Consider the following 24,954-nt stretch of genomic DNA (forward strand, 5'->3'; position numbering starts at 1 on the left):
AGTATTTGCCTAATTTTAAGTTAAAAATCTTATTTATGTTATATTTTTCCATTTTTTAATTAACTCTAAACATCTTTATTTGGATTTTTAGGGGCCTCAAGGATTCCAAGGAAATCCCGGTGAACCTGGTGAACCTGGTGCTTCTGTGAGTGTTTTCATATGTTGTTTTTAGCTATATAATTATTTATTTTAGATCACAAAGGCAACATAAAGTCCTACATGTTGTTCTAAACCTTTTAAAATCATCAAATTCAATCAATTTAATAGATAAAATTAAAAAAAAATATATGCAAATGAATTAATGCTAAACATTTAAAATATATTTGCATTAAGAGGTTGAATTAAAGCTGTTTATATTAAAACTAACAGTAAGAACATGATTGTTCACAAATAAATCAACACTGGGACATCTTTTTTTTTAGTATATAATACATTTTAAAGTGGCCTCTTTAGACTCAATAATGAAAAATGTGTTTACTTTTTTTTTTAAATATATATTTAAAAATAGCTTTATTCCATGGATATTAGTGTTTAGGAAGTTAGATGAAATGCTCACATCACATTTACTTTATACTTTGTTTTGTAAATGTCTGAGCATTTAGCTGAAATATAATACAGATACTATGGTACATTTACTATGTGTAAAGTCACTATCACTGACTTAACTTCCTTTCTTTAAAATACTTTTATGTATCTTTGTTGAATTTCCTCCATGTAATATAAACAAATGATTGGCTGGAACACTGTCAAGTACAGTTCAACAATAAGTAAAGTGTTTAAAGGGACACTGAACCCAATGTTTTTTTCTTTCATGATTCAGATAGAGCATGCAATTTTAAGCAGCTTTCTAATTTACTCCTATTATACATTTGTCTTCATTCTCTTGGTATCTTTATTTGAAATGCAAGAATGTAAGTTTAGATGCCAGCCAATTTTTGGTGAACAACCTGGGTTGTTCTTGCTTATTGGTGGATAAATTCATCCACCAATAAAAAAGTGCTGTCCAGAGTCCTGAAACAAAAAAAGCTTAGAAAAGAAAAGCTTTTCAAATAAAGATAGCAATAGAACGAAGAAAGATTGATAATAGGAGTAAATTACAAAGTTGCTTAAATTTGCATGCTCTATTTGAATCACAAAAGAAAAATAAATGGGTTCAGTGTCCCTTTAAGTCCATCAAACTTATTTGTCTATACATCCCATGTGATACAGATATTGTTGACTGTGTATTTAGTTGTCTGAGTTGCAGGCAAATTACATTTCTTTTACAAACACTATAATTATATTCTTACATATATCTTGCTAAAATGATTGAAAGTAAACCACATGCATGGTTTAATCAATATGCAAAAGATGCTAACATAATCAACTATTACAAGTATTGTAACATTAGGATTAACAAACACACAATTACATATATTTAAAAAAGTCAGTCTTTCATGTTGACTTTTTGTTCTTAAAATAAAATGTAGTCTGAAAAACTTGCATGAAGTTGGCTTTAGGCTGGAGCTTCATATCATCCAAAAAGTTACACTAACCACAAAAAGACACAAATAAAAAAAGCTGACTTTTTATCGGAACAGACTTAAACTGAGAAGTTAACGTGATTTTGATTGGCTGTAATACATCTGCTCAACTTCACCCATCTTGTAACAGATCAAGATGGTTTCATTAACTTTTAAAAAATACTTTACAACCCATTCAAATTTAATAATTTTACTAAATCCTCTTTCCCTGTAAAAATAAATATCTTAAAAACTGGCACATGCGTTTTGTCACTGTGACACAAGTAGAGCTTGTGGTGTTTATTAACCTGATGACTAAATTAAGACCATGCAACATCACCAATATGAGGCATAGAGTTGCCTGGATTTCCCAAGTTGGTTTGTAGTCAGTGTTTTCTGGGTAGCTAGCTTGCTCTTGTGTTAGAAAGTCGGCCATTTTTTTGCCAAATCTACTTGAACTGACGCGGGTAGTGTGCTGCCTTTATGAATAAGCAGTTTATAGTTTTGCAAAATATGTCTTTGTCAGCAGAGATACAGTATTGCTGAAAATAAACTTTTGACAGTAACTAATATTTTCTTTATGTTTTATCTTTTATAGGGTGCTATGGGTCCTCGTGGCCCTCCTGGTCCTTCTGGAAAGCCCGGTGATGATGTAAGTTTCATTTTCAACTATCAAATTAAAGTATAATTTAACCTACCTAGCAATGATGTTTTAAAGGACAGTATTTAAATGATTTTAAACTTTGGTTGACCAAGGGGTCTCAAATAACAAATTATGTAGCACAAACTATCATATCACTGTACAAATGAAAGTAATGTTTTCTTATTTGTTTTAGGGTGAAGCTGGCAAACCTGGCAAATCTGGTGAACGTGGCCCTCCAGGACCTCAGGTAAAGAAAAGCTGATTTTAACCAATAACTACTCCTTATATAAGTATCACATTGGCATATCCATTGAGTAGAATGAAAACACAACAAAATGTATGTTAGCAATGTGTAGTAATTCAGTTTCCAATTTAAAGGACCGCTAAACACAGCAGAATAGCAGAATCAATAAATGCATGGAAAGACAACGCAGAAGCACTTAGTTTGAATTGAGAAGTAAATATTTTTTCGGACAAATTTTAGTTAGTTCCATTTTACTTCCTACTGCACCATGTGACAGCCATCAGCCAATCACAAAATGCATAAACATATATTTGGTGAATTCTTACACATGCTCAGTGGGAGCTGGATGCCTCAAAGTCTGCATAACAAAATATTATGCACATTTAGATAATGAAAGTAAATTGTAAAGTTGTTTACAATTGTGTGCTCTATCTGAATCATGAAAGTTTAATTCGGATTTTAGTGTTCCTTTAAATTATATCAGATCTTAGACAGCTCAAACAATTAGATAATGTTCCAGATATAAGTAATTAGATAATGTTCATACATATATATATATGTATGATGCTAAATAATAATATAGAAATAAAATAACATTAGCCCACAAATATCTTATTGTGCTATTGCCTGCCTTCTTATATAAATATAATAATAATAAAAGTGCAGTAACAAAAATAAGTGATCATTGGTCTGTACAAAACGAAAACTATAGGAGATTACATAATTATTTTATCATAGAAAGAATAGTAAGTTGATCATTGTAACACGGTAACTGCAGTTTCATTTCCACTTGACATACAGTTCCGCTAATGAGGTCTCTTTTTTCCCAGGGTGCAAGAGGATTCCCCGGAACTCCTGGACTTCCCGGAGTGAAAGGACACAGGGTTTGTTCAAATATTTTATCAATCAGAAGAACATTTTCTTTATTCCCTGTCATTTTACAAATTATAATTAGCACCAAGCTAGTTACAGATTGAAAAATACTTTTGTTCCTTTCATTGTTGGTTTTATTGGGGGAGGAGCAATAGTTTGCTTAATCACAGTATAATCCTGGTATCTTATATTTTAATACAGTCCTTGTTAATTAACTGGAGTTCTATTAATTTATATCAATTCCCCTCTCTCTTTTTTTTAGTTTATATTTAGAATTAGAATTGAATTGTTTATAGAATGTTCGTATTTAGTTATTTACATCTAACTAATATATTTGTTCCTTCTCATGCAGGGTTACCCAGGTTTAGATGGTTCCAAGGGTGAAGGGGGTGCTGCAGGTGCCAAGGTAAACTATGTTCTTCTCTTTAGGCCTTTAAAAGTTCAAAGAAAAGTAACATAATGCAATACTATGGCTGTAAAAGAAGCAGAAAGATAAATCTATTTTACTTCTGCTGTTCAGGACTGTAACTCAGTCTACATATGTTAATATTAATGCAATAGTAGTCTAAAATCATTGTGCCAAGACTGATAATGCATTTCTATAAAATATCCTTATATTTTCATTTGTCTCGTCTAATGTTATAGGGTGAAAGCGGAGCTGCTGGTGAAGCAGGTTCTCCTGGTCCAATGGTAAGTAGAAACGTGTTGTTATAATACATGGTGAAAGAGGAGATAAAGTAATATATATTAATGCATACGAAAGAGTAGAAAATGTGTTCAAAATATGTTTCCTGCTTGATAGAAAGCTACATTAAAGCAGTTTGAATTGACAGTGAAGCTAACTGTTCCTTAAAGGGACATTAAACACTTTGAGATGGTAATATAAAATGATAAAGTGTGTATAGATTGTAAGTTCTCACAGGAACTTAATTCCTCCTGTATGTGTTTGTAAAATGTAGTCTTCTCTCCTACAAGTTTTATATCATTGTTTTATTTAAATGAATTGTACCCATGGACAGCGCTGTGGAATATGCTGGTGCTTTATAAATAAAGTATAATAATAATAATAATAATAAGATATATAAAAACTCTGCAATATAGTTTAATTATTTATTTTGTCCCCTTTCCCAGTAATTCCATTCTGAAATGTTGAGCTTTTCAGTCCCTGATAGAAATGGAAGTGAAAAACAGTTATATTCCACACAGCCATTGGCTGCACACTTTAGTGACCTATTTATAACTATCCCTAATTGGCCACAGCAGAGAAAGTAACTTAAGTTACAAGATGGCAGCGCCCATTGTTTTTATAGACACTAGAACTTTACACTTATTTTGTCAATATTTAAACAGCTAATGCAACTTTAAAAATACATCTACATGTGATTCTCAGACTAATCTTTTCTTTGAATGATATGGGCAAAGTTTATGCTTAGCAATTATTCTGTGATTATAAATGACTTGTCTTTAGATAGACTATATGAACGATGCTTACTGATTTGTTTAACATTATATTTAGGGTCCACGTGGTCTTCCCGGTGAGAGAGGACGTCCCGGTGCTTCTGGTGCTGCTGTAAGTATTACAAATGTCCTAAACTACACAAGACACCTTATCAATGTTTTATACATGTAAAATATGACATTGTATTGGTCATTGCGCCTTATATAACCTAACCCACACAACAAACTGCTCCTAAATTTACACCGTATTTTGTAAACTCTCATCTATAAATATACATGAATATCACTCAGGAAAAATGAATGAAAACAGTATGAGCAATCACTTTGTTTATGACCAATTATGTTAGAATGCAGTAATTAGTCCGAACAATGAGATTTATCCTTACTGTAGGTACAAACTACAAGTGGATTACAATGCATCTAACTAATATGCATCCAAAGCTGTAAGCAATAGAGGAGTGTATTAGACCAATACAAAATGCAAGGAAATATAAGAAATGCTATGTAGGTGTTATTTATTTCCCTTGGGCACCTAAGATACCAGCATCCTGTAAACTCTCCAATCCTTACACACTGGTTCAGTTTGCTTTGCAAACTAATGCTTAGATTTCGTTCAAAATGCATAAAAATTGCCTAAACTAGCTATTATACCAGATGATTACTTAGAGCAGTATAAGCAGTGACTCTTGAGATATATGCTCAGTATCATTGCAGAGCAAAATAATACAAAATAAAATTAAATTTTTTTTCTTTCATTATTTAGAAAGAACATGTAATTTTAAACAACTTTCAATTTTACTTCTATTATCTAACTTGATATCCTTTGTTGAAAGGCATATCTAAATTGGCTTAGTAGCTGCTGATTGGTGGCTGCGCATAGATGCCTTGTGTGATTGGCTCATCCATGTGCATTGCTATTTCTTCAACAAATGATATCTAAAGAATGAAGCAAAATAGATAATAAAAGTAAATTGAAATGTTGTTTAAAATTGCATTCTCTATCTGAATCATTAAATTATTTTTTGGGGTTTCATGTACCTTTAATGTGTTAGAATAATTTATTATTGCATAAAGGCTTGATTATGTGTTTAACTCCAGCAATGAGGTAAAATAGATTAATCTCCCTCTGCTGACACAATCATGTACAGAACATTTCTGCATATATTTATTTTCGAGCAGTATTTTACTTTCTACTTGTGGAGATTAAACACATAGGGGTCGATTAAAATTCTGCAGAAAACTTTAAAGGGACATTAAACCCCAAAACAATATTTCATGATTCAGGTAGAGAATACAATTTTAAACAACATTCCTATTTACATCTATTATCTAATTTGCTTCATTATTTAGATATCTTTTGTTAAATAAATAGCAATACACATTGGTGAGCCAATCACATGAGGCCTCTATGGGCAGCCACCAATCAGAAGCTACTGAGCCTATCTAGATATGCTTTTCAGGAAAGAATATCAAGAGAATGAAGCAAATTAGATAATAGAAGTAAATTAGAAAGTTGTTTAAAATGGTATTCTCCATCTGAATCATGAAAGAAAAAAATTGGGTTTAATGTCCCTTTAATTAATGATTTTTCCTACAAAATTCACCATCAAATTCTAAGAAGATTTTTTGTAGATAAATCATTTGAAAATATTTTCTAAAGGCTGACTGATGCCATTGTTATTCACAAACATTTCTGCATTTATTAAAGGGACATATTACTCAAAAAATTCCAAGATGTATATGAAAGAACAGCTGTTAAAATATCCCTTGTATGAAAAAGTAAAGACCATATAGATTTAAGGTTGAACTAACAGGAAGTGCAGAATTGTGTGCATTTGGGTTATTCTCATTGGCAGATAGGGACAACTCCCAGGCATAACAGTTGGTTTATTCAACACATGAACAAACATTTTTTCAAAACAGAAAGTACTGTAATACATTTTGAAACATTCTCTTTTTTGATGGAACAGAGAAATATGTGAGTTTCATGTTCCTTTAAAAAGCTGTAACGCATTAGAGCATTTCATTATTTCTTGTTTTATGTATCAAAATTGTCACTTATTAGTTTATTAAAGGGGCAGTAAACACCTTGATATTTTTGTATAACATATTTAGTTCTGCATAATGAAACAACTATACTTTCATTATTTATTTACCCCCCTTTTCATGTAGTTCCCAGAATTTAAACTGCTCACTGCTGACTTCCTAAGGCTAGCTATGTTACATTTCTGTCCCTAATTGGCTTTTTGAGATAACAACTGCTAAACAATGCACTTTTTACCAACATAATAGCCAGGGCCTAGCCCTTTAATCTGCTGACAAAAGCCCAGATTGGCTCCTACAAATAAGGTAAATGGTGGGCGGAGTTTGGCTAAATAATTGCAGTAAAAAGGATGTTATCTAACAGGGTTTCCACACAGCCTTGTTTGCACAAAAGCAATTTTATTGCCTAATTTATATCTGTCTATAATTCTCAGCAGAAGACAGTGAAAAATAGAAAACTAGTTCAAACATGGGAGCCCCTATTTCTTTATAGAAACTACAGTTTTACACTTATATCTACTCTACTAATATAATATTTTCTTTGAATTCATCATTATCGCCAGTATGTTTTTGCTGTTTAATATCCCTTTAAATACCTTGTGGTGTTTCCTTAAAACAAATTAGAATGCATTGTATCCTTTGAAAATCCCATTTTGGTCCTAGAATCAGGAACAGAAGTGGGTTGTTATTTTAGCTGTTCTTTTCTTGGCAGACACCAGAAAGATCTTTTTTTTTACATGTGAATTTGTCTTTGAAGCAAGTTACATCTGTGGGGGAAATCTGACATGACTTAAGTTAAGGGTGTGAAATAAGGATTATGGTGCTCTTTAATTCACAAATGCTTTGTGCATGTGCAGACTAGTACCATCATACGGGCATCAGTGCCTGAGAAAGACAGGGACTTTAAATTAGTTTAACTTCTGCTTGATTTTTACCCAAGTACAACCACTCTTTTTTATTACTACAAGTCAATATAATTCCTTAAGCAAATATAATACAAAACCACATAGTTATTTTAATAGATTTGAGTAAAATAAACTATTGTGTAAGCTATTATTTTAGTAAACAGATCAAAACCACCTTAATCCCCTGCAGCTTCCAGGTAAGCGCAGCATATTTTACTCTGTACAGTGAATGGAAGAATCATTTCTGTTTAGGCTTGTCTCCAACATTCCATCATAGCTCACCTTGGCTCACAGCTGCCATGTTATATCTTGGTAATAGTAAAATAAACCACAAATCTACTATTTATTTTCCACCAATGTCAAGATTTTTTTTTTCCCAGCAGGCCCATTTCTAGATGTTGAGCATAGTAGAAATTATTTGCTATTTCAGCTAAGAGAGACTGTAGTTTTAATAATAAAATGGTCTTAAAGTTATTTGTGGTTATAATTTGAAGTGGGAAATCCCAATTCTCTCAGTGAAGTAATATCACTGAATATCTGTTAAATAACCACTAAACACGGTAGAATTGCATAATCAGTTAATGCATAGTAAAAAAGACAATACAAAAGCACTTTGAATTTTAAATGAGCAGTAGATTTCATTCTAATAAATGTTAGTTCGTTCAATTTCCTCTTCCACTACATCATATGACAGCCATCAGCCAATCACAAAATGCATATATATATATACATTCTGTGAATCTTGCTCATGCTCAGTAGGAGTTGGTGCCTCAAAAAGTGTGCATATAAATATATAGTGCACATTTAGATGATTGAAGTGAATTGGGAAGTTGTTTAAAATTGTATGCTCTATCTGAACCTTGAAAGTTTAAATTTTGACTGGAGTGTCCCTTTAAAGAGGCAGTAAACACATTTTAGTTACAATACACTTCTGTTGTCTTGCTATGGAATAAAATGGCAGCCAAGTCTAAACATTTTTAAAACAATTTAGCATCTTGTATACTAGAATTGATTTTCAACAACCAAACTTCCCTTATTTGGAGGTATCAGTATCAGGTTGCATTAAGTTAGTATAAAGCAAATTGTTTGCAGTTGTCAAAGCCAATAAGGTAAAGATATGTAGCAGGGTTAGCCGTGATAAATTTGCAGTGGTAATTTCCAACTTTAAGAATTGCATGAAAAGTGGGCAAAAGAAATGATCAAAGTATATTGCAAAGTTGTTTTGTTATACATAACTAAACATTTTATATTACAATCTCAGGGTCCAGGGAATTAACAAGAAGTCCATATTTGTGTCTCATTATATCTCCCACTATTGGAGGTATAAAAGGACATTGTACAACAACATTATCCATGTGAAAGAGAGAAGCCCATCTCTGTAAGCCTGGCAAGTAAATGCTGCTTTATTCAGAACATGGTCATTAACAAAATATCATACATTTCAATGAGCCAATTTTACCAATTCCCATTTTACACTCATGGTAGTCAACATTTAAAGGGACAGTAAAATCCAAAATAAAGACAGAGCATGCCGTTTTAAGCAACTTTCCATTTTACTTCTTTTATCTAACTTGCTTAATTCTTTTGGTATCATTTGTTGCAAAGCATACTAAGATAGGCTGAGGAGCAGCAGTGCACTACTGGGAGCTAGCTGCTGATTGGTGGCTGCACATATATGCCTCTTGTCATTGGCTCACTTGATATTTTCAGCTAGCTCCAAGTTGTGCATTGCTGCTTCTTTAACAAAAGAATACCAAGAGAATGAAGCAAATTTGATAATAGAAATAAACTGGAAAGTTTTTTTTGTTTTTTTTAAATGTATGCTCTAGCTGAATCATGAAAGAAAAATGTTGTGTTTCATGTCCCTTTAAGGTGGACTAGACCAGGTAAATGTTACAATATTAACTTATACCGGCTCATGTGCGCTAAACACAGAAGGAATATCCAGTCGCTCTAGCACTGTCAGGTTACATTATCGTTCTCAGTTGGCATTGCAGGACTGTACAATAGGATCCTTATTAGTCTGAGAGTTATTTCTAAGCTTAAATGTTTGACAAACCACTTACAGGTCAGATGTTCTCATCTCCTGTGCACATTCCACACTTCCAAGATGTGGTGCGAAAAGCAAACCCTTAAGCAATTCACATTCAGTTACTGATTTAACCAATGTATAATTTAGAAAGAGGTGACAGAATTCAGCCGGCTATAAATACTATTGATATTATTCTGTTCTTAATTTTAATCAGGAAAATATTTATCCTTTTTTCCTACCCATAGACATTTTACTGCACTAAATACAAATTGTATACAATACATACTAAAGGCCTTCCCAGAAATCCAGTTGTATATGAAAGTGAGCTGCTAAATGCCAGTAATATGTAAAACAATTGTTATAATGTATAAAACACATATAAGACAATGTGATGTATCTTTATTATTTAGTTTTAAAATATCATCTGCATTGTTATGAGTTTTATAAAGATGGCAATTCTAAAAAAAGAACCGATTAAAGCAAATTAAAGGGACATTGCATTCATCATAAAGGGGTTAATTACAATCTGTTAGAAAAACTTATCAAATTACTTATCTACAAAAATACCCATAGACATAAATGGTGATTTTTTTGTTGAAAATAATTTGATGATTGTGATTGACCTAAAATGTTTAACTATGCAGAATCAAACACTTTCTAGTGTATTTTGATTGTTATCAAATTCTCTTAATTTTCTTGTTATCCTTTGTTGAAACACAATGATATAAGCTCAGGAGTGTGCATGTGTCTGCAGCACTATATAGCAGTATTTTTTCAACAATGTTATACATAAGCAAGACCACTAGATGGCAGCACTATTTCCTGTAGTGCTTCAGGCATGTGCACACTACCTACTTAGGTATCTCTTCAGCAAAGAATATCATGAGAAGGAAGCAAATTTGATAATAGAAGTAAATTGGACACTTTTTTAAAATTGTATTCTCTATCTGAATAATGAAAGAAATATTTTGGGTTTAATGTCCCTTTAATATTTAAAAAAATACTCTAATATCCCTTTAATGTCAGAAATATTGAATTTGATTATAAATTCAATAAATAAATAAAAAAATATATGAATAATTATATATATATATATATTAAATAGTGACAAAACTATCATTAAAATCATAATTTTAACAGAGTTTACAATTTATTGCTACAATCAGATTTGCTTTGTTAGGTTGTGTGCATATGTCTGGGGCACTATTTGGCAAACACTGCTGCCATCTAGTGCCCTTGCAAATTGATAACACTGTTAAAAGTATTCTTGCAAAACTGTTCCAGACATGTGCACATTACTGAGCCTACTTACATGCTTTTCTACAAAGGATACCAAGAGAACAAATTAGTGTTGATAACATATGTAAATTGGAAACATTTTTAAAATAGTATGATATATCTGAATCATGAAATAAAAAGTTTGAGTTTTATGTCCCTTTAAAGCCTCTTAACATAATTTGTTGCTCCAAGTAAACATTTATTATGTGTATAGAAAATATTAGTTGAGGTCAAATACATTCAGGTGAAGAACAAAGAATTTAAAAGGATATTTTGGAGCTTGTGATTGTAATTTAATAGGGCACTGAGCACAAATGCTATCAAGCTGATGAAAAAAGCTGTGATCATACATTGTAAATACATTTCATGAACAAAGTAAAATCTGCTTAAATTTATATAAAAGGTCTCAGGACATTTGTGTTGAAGAGCTATTTATATAGTATTCAGACAAGTTTCCACAAACCTGACAAAGAAAAGTAGATCTATTCAGCACAGGGTCATTAAATATAAAAAAAAAAACACTTTAAATGCGAGTTGCTCCTATTCAGTGTTAAAGGAAAACATGAAAGTTTATCTAATTAGAATTACTGAACACCTGTTAGTCAATAAGTTCATGTTATAATACAAAGGCAGATGATTACTTTCCACCTTATGACTTTATCAGTTATATAGTTTTAGCTAGCAAGTTCCTATTTTTTGCAACCTAATGCATATGCAGATTCCAGGTTGTGTAATATAACATATTCTCCACTAGAGGGCATTGTAGAAACTACTTGCCTGTCTTTCTGGCTCTGCATGCATGCACAGTTGCACACACACACACATAGGGGTCTGTTCATTAAGAGGTGAAGGGCTGGTGAATTTAAACATTTCAATTCCCCCATTAAATATGCATTATGAAGGGCCAAACCCAGCGAGTATCTCCTGCAAAAACAGCTGAGTTAACTCTGTACATTGCAAAGTTAATGTTGTGTGCAATTCACCTAATATAGGAGAATTGCAAGTGAATTGTATGCAGCATTAGCTATGCATTGTGCAAAGCTAACTCAGCTCTTCTTGTGGGAGATTCTCACTGGGGTTGGCCATTGATAATGCATAGTAAATTAAAGATATTAAATCACCCACAATTCACCTGCAATGTATCTCTTTGTGAATAGAGCCCATAGTAACGATAAAGTTCCCTAAAGACCATAAATCAATAGGGTTAATCTTCCTGCCTTTAGAGTTATATTCCAAAATATAATCAGTTACAACTGCAGCAATACATCTAGTTCTAGACCTTGAAAAACTGGGGGGATTATTACCAAATATCCCAGAGATACATATCATTGGTAGTGCTTGGAGGTCATTATATTATACTTCTTATTCTTTCTTTCTTTATTTACATCCTGTATTCACCATAGCAAAGTATATTATTTTATTTTTACATTACAATATCCCTTTAAGAAGATCCATTTATTTAAGTAAAGGATTTATTTTACACATGTGGATTTCTTATCTGGTACATATCAGTATACAAAAATGTATTCATATTTTTACCTGAGCAACATGCGCTATTTACAAATAAACAATATCATTTTATTATTACAGGGTGCTCGTGGTAATGATGGTCTTCCTGGTCCTGCCGGTCCCCCAGTAAGTAATCTTCATTATTCCATCTGTACCTTTCATATGCAATGCAACAAAATAAAAGGACACTATAATTAAAAAGATTGTACAATTATTTATACAAAATCAGTATATTACATTTTGTCTAATTGATATTACCTTACCATATGTTTTTAAAATGTCTAATCCATTCACGAAAGCAGAACTATTCTCCCATGATTAAGTTGTCTTATTTTTTCACTTTTACAGGGTCCAGTTGGTCCTGCTGGTTCTCCTGGTTTCCCTGGTGCCCCTGGTTCTAAGGTAAGTGAATTTAAGAAATAATTTTAGGCAATCTATATATCATGCTAGTCTGGTTTCTTTAAAATAAGACACATTTATAATACAACCCTAAATGTGATGTAATGCATTGAAATCAAACTTTTGGCTCAAGTTGCATGACTTGCTTGACTTACAAAAGAAATGTGGTCATCTAATCTTATCTTAGTAATCAGCTTTTACTTCAAAAGTGCAGCATGTCCATTTCTTATTGTACTAATAATGTAACTTGAGAACAGAAGTAGTTCTATTTAGTGATGTTACAACATAGTTCTTTAGTAAATTAACTCATATAAATAACTCACATAAAAAAGAGCTGAGCAACTCAACATGAAATTTATGCTAACTTTGCTGACTTAAAGGTAATGCAGTATATTCTCCACTAGGGGGCCTTAATTAAGCTACATATACCATAGAGTAGTATTAGTACGAAATGGAACAAATATTTATCTACTAATGCTTTAGAATTAAAAGATAAGACGTTGGAAAGGTATATTCCAAATCCTGATTATTGAGCGGCAGTTCAGACAATTCCATATACGCACAATATATTGGAGGACTATACAGTAAAAAACTCTGCTCATAGAATGGGCTTGTCCAACATTTATCCTGGATATCTAGAATTAACCAGAATTAACCATTAATGTGGTCAGTTATTGGCTCAGTGTTTACATTTCCATATGAACAAGGATAATCCAAAAATGTGGTCTGTCTCAGGCCCTCAAGGATACATTTTGGGGAACCCAGTCCTAGGGGAATGGTTGAATTAACAGCATTTTGCATAGAACCTAATAAACTGACTGGTTACTCTAACACTGCCACATAAACTGCATCCTTTGTATAATAAACATTTTCATTGGATTTTACATTGTGCATATTTTACACAAAACACTTTTTATAGGAAAAAACATGCTCATTTTACAGTTCAGTAAAGACAAATGTGGGTTCTACAGAGAACATGCTTTAGTTTTATTGCGAAAACTTTGATTCGTAATAATGAAATCACACTTTAATCCTGTTTAATAAAAATAAAGTAGAACCAGAAATGATTTACTTCTGTCCCCTTATGTTAAAGACATCACTATTTACTATATTAGGAATTAATCATGTATGTATTACGCATAATTTGTTATTAATTCAGAAGCACATAAAGTCCTAATACTTAGCCTGTTGTTACTAGTGGACAAATGTTTACTAAGCACTTAAAAGGATTAGGCAAAAACAGTTGGAAACAAAAAAAAGTTCAGGCAAAGGCCACAGCAGAGCAAGTGTAATATGTATGAAGCAGCTTTGAGAGTTCCACAGAGGTTTCAGAATGGAGATGAATAGGAAGCTGTGTTGTTTTTGCTCTTGGTTTTTATTCCCATGAGTGTAGTTTAAGCAGTCACTATGGTAACCAGACACCTCAGGGTTCCGGCTTGGAATTTAGATAAACAAGACCCATTGTGAAAATAAGACAGGAAAGTCTATCAGTGTTTTCACTTGTTAAAAAAATGCAATATACAAACCAAAATAAGTAGTTTTGAGGAACATAAATAAAAAAACAATAATATGACTTCAGTTTTAACAATATATAAGCCACAAGTTTTACTACACTTAGCAAACAAACTGAAATAAGCATGGATACAAATAAAAAAGTAAGATGTAAAAAACTTTTTATGATATATATTTTATTCTAGCATAAAACATCTTATTTCACTTTTTTTGCACTAATATTTTTTAATTCACACTAAAACATTAAAAATGAGAAATGTTTTTGTTGCAGAAACCATGTAACTGCCACAGAAGTTAGTGCACACATTAACACTGCATTTTACTATTTTTACCAAAACATTTATGAAAAAATAAATGTAATGGCAAGAGAAATCAGAACTATTATTATTATTATTATTGATGATGATGATTGTTGTTGTTATTATTATTACATACAGCAAATATATTACAACAAATGGAGGTAGTGAACATTTTAAATGCTAGGCAAAATGTTAAAAATCTTAAACATAAAAAGTAACAGCTGTAGTTTGCATCTTGGTGAATTTTAAATGAAGCACGTTTTGAAAAAAAAGTGCAAGGCCCATAGCTTTCCACTAGATGGTGCTAGAGAGAAAATCAATCTATTTTTTTTGAAAATAGTAAAATCAACACTCAAGGACAGAAGATAAACCCCAATGTGGATACCTGGATATAGAATTATAATAAAATGAACTTAACTTTTTTTTTTCTAATTATTAATTATAATACTAGTGCTAGCTGTTTGTAGCACTTAATAGAAATGGACTATTACCATGGGTAAAAATAATATTGTTGAATTTTAAACACTTAGGGATTTTAGACTACTTTAGTACATTAATACATCAATACATTAACATATACTGTGGGCTGTTACCTTGTTTAGAAATGATGCAGCTTTTCATAATATGGCTGCATTTCACTAATGTTATTAATATTTGTTCTTTTTTATTATTGTTGGTCATACAAGAGAAGAAACAATGACAATAATAAACAAAACATTCTTAAATACATTCTCATAAACTTGACGCTTATAAATGGACAATAATTCATTCCAATTGTGTCAAAACAATTGTGGAGTGAGCCCAAGATAAATTATATAAACAATATATTAAAAAAATAATAATAACAGAGTTCACTACTCTATCTTCACTTTGAGACCTTATTTTCAACAAGGAAATCATAGATGACATAAAATCAAAACAAACCTTACCAAAGCAAGATGCAAAACACAAACAAATATAAAAAAGAAAAAAAAAGAAAGGGAAATTAATTGCCTTTAATGCTGCTAGTATACAATTTGTTTCCAATATGTAGGATAGGATTCTGTTAGCATCAGCTGCAAGAAGAGAGGAGAGGAGCAAAAGGGATATAGGGATCTGCTTTTGGGTAGGAAGAGCAAGTGATGCTATCAACCTTGTCCCATTTATTGAGGAAGGCTCTATTAATATTTGTTCTTGTTGCAACATGAACACTACGTACAAAATGATATTGAATGAGTCCTCTATCTATCTATTTTGCTATCTATCTATCTATCTATCTATCTATCTATCTATCTATCATCTATCTATCTATCTATTTATCTAATCTATCTATAATATATTTTTCTTTCCACTAGGGTGAAGCTGGTCCAACTGGTGCACGTGGTCCTGAAGGTGCTCAAGGTTCTAGAGGAGAGTCTGGTACACCTGGATCTCCAGGACCTTCTGGAGCTTCTGTAAGTGTTATAAGATATTTAAGGAAGAAAAGCTACCACTAGCATAAATGTATATATGGACCCCAGTTTTGAAACATTAGTGAAATAACTAGATATCAATAAATGATCATTTCAATTTGCTGATATATACTGGAAGAAATTCCACTAACATATTATCTTTTATCACATGAAGGGCTGCATTGCTATTTTGTTTTGTTTCTTCTTTCTTTTCTTCAATGGCAGTGAGAACATGATATAAATATTACTAAAGTAGACAAATGTGTGTAGTATACTTGTGTACTGAATACTATAGTATGTGTATTGAATAGCCTTTAGTTAGCATCTCCATTAATATATATTAATTACTTGAAAGGAATATTAAGGAAGCATTTATTTATTATTAGCCTTGTGTTTCGGATGAGCCATATACAAATATTGAATGTATTGTATTAACCACATGTTTACTTTTTCCCTCTTTAGGGAAACCCTGGTACTGATGGTATTCCTGGAGCTAAAGGTTCAACTGTAAGTAATATACTTGTTATTATTAGCATTTTATTTAATTGATAGGCAATATAGGAATTTAATTATATGACTTTATTGTTAAAAAAAAACATTGATATGTTTTGGAAACTATTTATTGTCTGTTTTTTAAACTTAGGCAATCATGATTCCTAATTCATCTAATTTTTAGGGTGCTCCTGGTATTGCTGGCGCTCCTGGTTTCCCCGGCCCACGTGGTCCACCAGGACCTCAAGGTGCTACTGGTCCTCTGGGTCCCAAAGGTCAGACGGTAAGTTGTGGATAAGGGGTTAGTTCAGAACACTCTCCACTTGCTATCAAATCTAGAATGAAAGGCTCTAGCTAAATATTTGTGCTTCATTTTATATACATAGCAAGTGTATCAAACATACTTAGCCTTCTATATATACAATAATTTAGTGGTAAAATCTAATTTAGTGACCTGTCCAACAACCATGTTAGCTACAACTACATCAGCAATCACCTTAAAGTTTAATGGAGATTTTGATTTCTAATACCAGTTTTTAAATATTAAAATATGCTCCAAACAATAGTCGACAGCAGTTTCATGTCTAATAACCCAGTTTATGTAACCTTTAACAGTATAGCCTCAGGCTGTAACATTCCATCACATTGTTAAACCTGATCATTATTGTGTTGTTTTAGGGTGACCCTGGTATTGCAGGATTTAAGGGTGAACAAGGTCCAAAAGGTGAAATTGTAAGTATGCCAACATTTTCTTTAAATATAATATTGAAAGATTACTAAAATACTTACTCACTGCACATAGACATACACATTGATATAATAATTGTTTCCTGATTAAGTCAATGCAAGAGAAATAAAACAATTTAAATGAGATATTGTACTACCATTATATTAGCATATGCATATATGCTTCCTGACATTAGCATGTTTCTTCACACACAGATATTAAAGTCTAAAATGTATTTAACATTAAGTAATTATCAATATTATATTTGGTTCTGTATATTACCAAAGGATCATATTAACATCCTAATCAAAAGTCTCTTTAAAATTCATTTAGTTGCCAAGGACAAATTATAGCCATTGGGTTGCCAGTGTATTATATGGTTTAGGATTATCCTTTTGTATGTCAAAATATGGTGATAAGATTTGTTTTGTATGTGACACTTGTATCATTGCTGTTTAGGGACCATCAGGTCCTCAGGGAGCTCCTGGCCCAGCTGGTGAAGAAGGTAAAAGAGGTGCCCGTGGTGAACCTGGTGCTGCTGGCCCACTTGGTCCTCCTGGTGAAAGAGTAAGTAATAATAGTTACAGACACATAGTTGGACTCACAAACTAATATAAAATGTCATATTATAGGGGCAGTTAGCAACTAATGCTCTGATGCAGAATTTACTCTGAATAAGCGACCCTCTTTAATTGGTTGATCTGTTTATTCACGATTCAAGAATATCTTCTTTACCACATTAGTATAAACCCAGTATCTTTGTTTAGGGGTTCTGATTATAATATCCACTTCTGGATATTCAAAATTTATTTATAAACCTGTAGAAATATATAATGTGACCTTCCCATAAACTATTTTGTGCTGGTTCTGATTTAAATTAAAGGAACAGAAAATCAATGTAATAAATTAGTTAATATAACCCAGCATAATGTTTGTAACAACTTGTCCATACAGTATTATTATTAGAAATTGTAGTACTAAGAGTATGTATATTATTATCTAAGATTAGTGTATCCTAGCGAAATCCTCAGTCTATACATATACGTATCATCTGTTGATCTTGGTGCATATAAAGAAGATGATTAAAAGGACAGTCTACTAGAACAGTTGTATTGTTTAAAAAGATTGATAAAATAATCTCTTTGTTACCCATTCCTTAGTGTTGCATTACCAACACTGTTATATTAATATACTTTGTATCTCTGTGATTACCTTGCATCTAAGCCTCTGCAGACTGCCCCCTTATCTCAGTTTTTTTGACAGTCTTGCATTTTAGACAATCAGTGCTGACTCATAAATAACTCCACAGGAGTGAGCACAGTGTTACCTATATGGAACACATGAACTAGCAGTGTCTAACTGTAAAAAACATTCAAATGCAACTGTCAATAAAGGATGCACCTACACTGTGTGTACACACCAGCTAGTTTCTATATATGCTCTAAAATTGGTGCCAGGGGCATGCAGAAGTTTCCAATCTTAGATTAGAATATATGCACACAGATGTGATATTAACAGTTTGTAGCAAATTCTTGTTACATATACTGTGCTGCAGCAATATAATCTTATTTATGAAGTGGGTGTTATGTTAAGGTTTAAAAAAGAATTAGCATTGATTGAATAGGAGTGACCACCTTACCAAGAGTTTAGAGGCTCATATGAATATACATTTATTGTATATAACATTTTGCATGTGTCATAGTAACTATAGAATTGTTAGTTGAAAGTATTACCTCTTGGATAAGTTTTTTTTCAAGTAGTGGAAAGTTATTACATGCTCTCACCCTAAATTTACTTATAAGACTTACTGAAAGCAAAATAAGCCATAAGATGATTATTATGGACTTCATAGCATATTAGCATTTATGTCACAGCTAATATAAATTATATAATAGCAGTGACATAAAGCATTAAGGTAACACATGCATTAGACTTTAATGCATCTCTCCAATAGTATTACTTTATATTTATATCCTTATAACAACCTATGTAATATTTCTTCTTATGTTGTCTAGGGTGCTCCTGGTAACCGTGGTTTCCCTGGTCAAGATGGTCTTGCTGGTCCTAAGGTGAGTAAAAGGCACAAATCATATTAATCATTGATACCTACCTTGAGTACTAAGGGAGATGTTAGAGTCTATTATGATATAAATGACCTATGGATATGACAATATGGTTTCCTTCTATCTCCTCATAGGGTGCTCCTGGAGAACGTGGTGTTCCAGGTCTTGGTGGTCCAAAAGGCTCTAATGGTGATCCAGGCCGTCCTGGTGAGCCTGGTCTTCCTGGTGCTAGAGTAAGTAAAACCAAATACACAAACTTTTCTTTTTTATCTGTAATAATGAGCAAGAGGAACATGACCTAATACTTTTCTATCTATTAAAAAAAAAAAGAAAAAGATGATTTCAGCAACTAGAAATGTTTCATATTGAAGTATGTACAATAATGAAAAAATGTATAATTTAAATCAGTGATGGGCCACTTCCTAACAAATGGGGGTCACTGATCAGTATTATAGAAGCTTTAGGGGCCACAGAGCAATATTTTAGAAGCCTCAAGAGCCGCAAATAAATTAATGGCTACACAGTAATAATAATAATATATTTCCTAAAAATATTCTGTGGCACAAGCCCTGATTTAGGTAAGGTTGCAGGGTAAATTCTCCCCTTTAGAGGAAGTGGCCACTTTGTCCATCACCAGAATTCCCCAAAGCACAAATTTGTAGTTTTGTTTTTTACTTGAGACCATGAAACTATGGTACAGACTCTTAATTTTGCTTTCCCCTTAGATGCTACATAAACTAGTTCATGAGGGATGTGGCCTAGGCCCACCAATTGGCCATTCCTAATTATAACAGTATTTAAACACAATTATTTATAAAACATGAGCATTGTTTAAGTTCCCTGCCATATCATATAGATAAATGTAACATGACAAACATTCCATAAAATGTAGCAGCCAATTACATAAACAGAACCAACATTTATTTCTGTCAAAGAACTCTGTTTTATCAGTTATACTTTTTCAGAATATAGCATTGCAAGCATTGGAGATTAATTTATGTAACACAAAGGGACTATTTCCTATGTTTTATGCTTTAGAACGCATAAAATCCAGTTGAAGTTTAAAGATGCTTTGTGACAACATGAAGTCAACATTTTTGTAACTCCTCCCCCTTCTATTTTCTATAGGGTCTTACTGGTCGCCCTGGTGATGCTGGTCCTCAAGGAAAAGTTGGTCCAAGTGTAAGTTTACATTTTTACTATCCTTTTATTCTCCATATGATTTACTTAAAGGAAAATTGTACTGTAAAATGTTCTCCCCTTTAATGTGTTCCCAATGGTCAATTTTACCTGCTGGAGTGTATTTAATTGTTTGCAAACAGATAATTTATCTTTATTTGATATAGCTACTTTTGCTTGTTGTTTCCCCACCTATACTGAAAATATGAGTAACAAACATTTTCTATATAGAAAAGCTACGCACTCAGGAGAAAATAGCACTAATTAATCTCCCTGTATGGGTTAGGAGGGAGAGGAAATGTTGTATCTGAAACAGCTCCCTGTGCTCATTCAACTCCCAGCCATAATTATAATTTAGATACCTAACATAGATAACATTAGAAGTCTGCTTTACTTGCAGGCTCAGCCTATTGTTATGGTCACCTTTACATACATTTAATACACATTATACATTATAGGGGGGGGGGGTTATAGTAGTGCTCCTTAATTGTTTGATAGGTTGTGAAAATAGCAACTGAACCATGTCAAGATATGATGTTTTTACACAGGGCTTTTATTTCAGATAATATTTTATTTTTAAATATGTTAGTGTATCAGTATGCAGACAAATATCAATAAGCCAACCATGTTTAAAACACTTGCTATTTTACTTGATATAATTAATTTAAAAACATGTAATTTGCAGGAAAATTTAAATGCATGTTTCTTATGATATGATGTAATTGATGGCTCTGTCTCCCTGACTACAGGGTGCTGCTGGTGAAGATGGCCGCCCTGGACCTCCTGGCCCACAGGGTGCCCGTGGTCAGCCTGGTGTTATGGGATTCCCAGGACCTAAGGGTGCTAATGTAAGAAATCTTGTAATCTACCCAACACTCCATATTTACATAGACACAACCTCAACACCATATCAATTTATTGCATCAATACATTTATGTTGTATATAGCTATATATAGTAAAAAGTAAAAAGTATAAATCTGGGGTATCCAAGGTTTTCATATCAAGTGCCACACACACAAAAATATTCACTGACATGATTGATGTATACATTATGTAAATGTTATTAATGAAAACTAAATTTACATACCTACATTTTTTAAGTAAACAGTCTTGTAATAAGCATCTCTTTAGCAAGATAACCACAATAACCACAAGTTCAAAAACATTTACATTTGATCTACACAAAAAAGGAAAAACAAACCTTAGATATGGAAGCTGAATGGGCAGCAAATAGACAAAAGGTTACACCTGACATAATCATATATATATATATATATATATATATATATATATTCATTTTTATTTATTTTCATTAAAAAAACCACAGCATGAAAATAAAAAAATCATGCACTATCTCATTGAAATATTCATGTTCTTGTTTTTAATTTAACTTTTTAATAGGGTGAAGCTGGCAAGCCTGGTGAGAAAGGATTGGTTGGTGCTCCTGGTCTGAGAGTAAGTATATATATATTTTTTATTATTATCATCAGATTGTTTTACATTTTCTGGAAGAGTGTATCTGCTGGTTCACCATCAAATCCCTTAAATAAATTAATATACCTGATGAAAAAATAAATTTATGTCATTAAAAAATACAATGGATAATGGGTTTCTAATTTATCTCGGATATATATTATAAAACTATGAAAATAACAAAATATATTATTGCACTTTTAGTTTTTATCTTTATATAAATATCTTTCATTTGTATAATATAGATTTTTTTTGTTCTCTCCTTTAGGGTCTCCCTGGTAAAGATGGTGAAACTGGTTCTCAAGGTCCAAATGGTCCTGCTGTAAGTTATCAATTATCTTCAGTGTTTATAAGCTTCATATTAAAAAGAGATGACCAATATTTCTAGTGATTTTATGTAAAACTAATGATCATGACTTCTCTATAGGGACCTGCAGGAGAGAGAGGAGAACAAGGTCCTCCTGGTCCGTCTGGATTCCAGGTTTGTAATTGACACCACTACACATCACAATGAATATCAGCCATGTGTATTTGTAACACTAATGTTGTGGGTATCATTGCTACTTAAGCAGTGATTGGAAGACTAAGTTGGTTTAGCTACCATCTCTCTTCACTTTCCTAAGAGCACAGCTAACCAGTCTTAAACTGACACTGAAGCCGGACAGATAGCTCAGCATGCTAAGGCACTGTGGCTGAGCTCCGTAGCAATCCAAGGGTTGCAAGTTCGATCCCTGGCGAGGTCCACTCAGCCTTTCATCCTTCCAAGGTCGATAAAATGAGCAGCGCCTTGAGACCCTTGCGGGTGATTAGCTGTGCTTTACAAGTATCCAATGCATGCATACACTAAATGTGCCACATGGATCGTGACCCCTTTTAAGCACTGTCACTACCTATTTTACTACACTATATCACTTCTCTGTCAACTTGCTGCATGCACAACTTTGTGTTAATTGTGCCAACTCATGGTGTTTAAAAAATCCCTCCTATATACCAAGAGCATTTGCATTGTTAATAATGAATATGTTAGATTAGCAAAGACGGGGTGTTCTATAAAACTTCTTAATATGCTGTAATCAATGAAAACATCAAGTCCATACGGCATATTTAGCTATTTAGTCATTTAGCTTTCAGTTATTATGTCATATATGTCTGATAGTCAGTCTCAGACATTCTACAAAAATGTACTTATGGATTCTAATATGGTTTTTATATTATATTATTTACTCTCTCGACAAATTTACACATTTAGTTTTACTATATTAAAAAACAATTCCTGTTGTTTACTATTTGAATCTGGATCTTAGTTCATTTTTACTAGTCTGCAAGACCTTATCATAATCATACATCATGGTTTTTGTCCTATTTCAGGGTCTTCCTGGTCCCCCTGGTCCTCCAGGTGAAGGTGGCAAACCAGGTGATCAGGTGGGTTAAGTTTGTATTTTTAAATAATTTATAATGCATTTTTTTTAAATTGAGTGCAATGTCTAAATAACAAATACATTAAAAACAGGGAAAAATAATAAAGAAAAGCAATTGGACCATTATCAGGGTTTAGTCTTTATAATAATATGTAGATATATTTATTGTAATTAACATATATATTTAACATTTAAGATGCTGAATGTTTATTAATAGTGTATATAAAAATAATTTGGAGTATGCTTTTATTATTTCAGGGTGTTCCCGGAGAAGCTGGTGCAGCAGGTCTTGTTGGTCCAAGAGTAAGTTTTATGTTTTTGAATAAATAATTTTATATTTAATCAACTCATTCTTATTTCTTATATTGAATGGCTACAGTGCTATTAACCTATCTCAATAATCTGCAAAAAAATAAAAACACTTTGATAATAAAAATGTATACTAAATAATAAGATTGCATTTGTACTACTGGTTCCCAAAATCCCAAGTTTAATGGACTTTCTCTGACATTTAAAACCACATATGCCCAGTGGTATCACCACCAATGTTCATTCTCCATATTGCCAGTTAACAAAACAAAATAAAAAAGTCAAATAGCTATAACTTTACTGTTTATAAATAGAACTACTAGGCTACTGAGCTTGCAGAACACTGAATGAAAGATGATAAAACTTAACCAACCAGGAAGGCGCCCTTCTAGTAATAATAAAAATTATTATTTTTTTACTTATAAAGCACCAACATATTACACAGTGATGTAACATTAGGTATAGTAAAAATAATAATTTGATGTGGATATTCCATTTTTACTGGTAGTAGAATAACCAATGGTATCATTACTTTGTAGGGTGAACGTGGTTTCCCAGGTGAGCGCGGTTCTTCTGGCCCTCAAGGTCTCCAAGGTCCACGTGGTCTTCCTGGTACTCCTGGTACTGATGGTCCCAAGGTAAGATTATTACATAATATAAATAAAAAACATAAAAAAAATAAAAAATAAAGCAGCTTTTAAAATCTAAATGGCTAAAACGGAAACTGGTTAATTACACATCATTGTTCTTATCTTTAGGGAGCAACTGGTCCATCTGGTCCCAATGGTGCTCAAGGTCCTCCTGGTCTTCAAGGTATGCCTGGTGAGAGAGGTACTAGCGGAATCCCCGGAGCAAAGGGTGACAGAGTAAGTAAATTAATTGCATATTTCGCAAATATGTTATTCTCAGGACTTGGTTGGTTATACTATTAGGATAAAAGTAATATAGAATGTGATAATTGATAAGAATTATACAATTCTAAAAAATCAAACTGGTGTTTTATAATTAGATAATCACTTAAAGGGATAGTGAACTCAAATTTTTTCTTTTGTGATTCAGATAGAACATTACATTTTAAGCAACTTTCTAATTTACTCCTATTATCAAATTGTCTTCATTCTCTTGATATCTTTATTTGAAATGCAAGAGTGTAAGTTTAGATGCC

The 24,954-nt window shown here is 32.4% G+C and overlaps 1 protein-coding gene across 2 annotated transcripts in view; it reads left to right on the forward strand.

The window, feature by feature from the left end:
• Positions 1-24,954, forward strand: part of COL2A1 (collagen type II alpha 1 chain) — a 53,461-nt gene that overhangs the window by 13,538 nt on the left and 14,969 nt on the right. For both annotated transcript variants that reach the window (XM_053708247.1, XM_053708248.1), the window contains 25 exons: positions 92-145; positions 2,101-2,154; positions 2,339-2,392; positions 3,220-3,273; positions 3,615-3,668; positions 3,908-3,952; positions 4,779-4,832; positions 12,569-12,613; positions 12,836-12,889; positions 16,032-16,130; positions 16,590-16,634; positions 16,804-16,902; positions 17,298-17,351; positions 17,806-17,913; positions 19,362-19,415; positions 19,544-19,642; positions 20,538-20,591; positions 21,338-21,436; positions 21,991-22,044; positions 22,331-22,384; positions 22,490-22,543; positions 23,431-23,484; positions 23,739-23,783; positions 24,329-24,427; positions 24,548-24,655. In XM_053708247.1, the coding sequence (XP_053564222.1) occupies positions 92-145; positions 2,101-2,154; positions 2,339-2,392; positions 3,220-3,273; positions 3,615-3,668; positions 3,908-3,952; positions 4,779-4,832; positions 12,569-12,613; positions 12,836-12,889; positions 16,032-16,130; positions 16,590-16,634; positions 16,804-16,902; positions 17,298-17,351; positions 17,806-17,913; positions 19,362-19,415; positions 19,544-19,642; positions 20,538-20,591; positions 21,338-21,436; positions 21,991-22,044; positions 22,331-22,384; positions 22,490-22,543; positions 23,431-23,484; positions 23,739-23,783; positions 24,329-24,427; positions 24,548-24,655 (1,647 nt within the window). The remainder of the gene's footprint in view (positions 1-91; positions 146-2,100; positions 2,155-2,338; positions 2,393-3,219; positions 3,274-3,614; positions 3,669-3,907; positions 3,953-4,778; positions 4,833-12,568; positions 12,614-12,835; positions 12,890-16,031; positions 16,131-16,589; positions 16,635-16,803; positions 16,903-17,297; positions 17,352-17,805; positions 17,914-19,361; positions 19,416-19,543; positions 19,643-20,537; positions 20,592-21,337; positions 21,437-21,990; positions 22,045-22,330; positions 22,385-22,489; positions 22,544-23,430; positions 23,485-23,738; positions 23,784-24,328; positions 24,428-24,547; positions 24,656-24,954) is intronic.

This window comes from Bombina bombina, chromosome 3 (genome assembly GCF_027579735.1).
Source record: "Bombina bombina isolate aBomBom1 chromosome 3, aBomBom1.pri, whole genome shotgun sequence".
Classification (NCBI taxonomy): domain Eukaryota; kingdom Metazoa; phylum Chordata; class Amphibia; order Anura; family Bombinatoridae; genus Bombina; species Bombina bombina.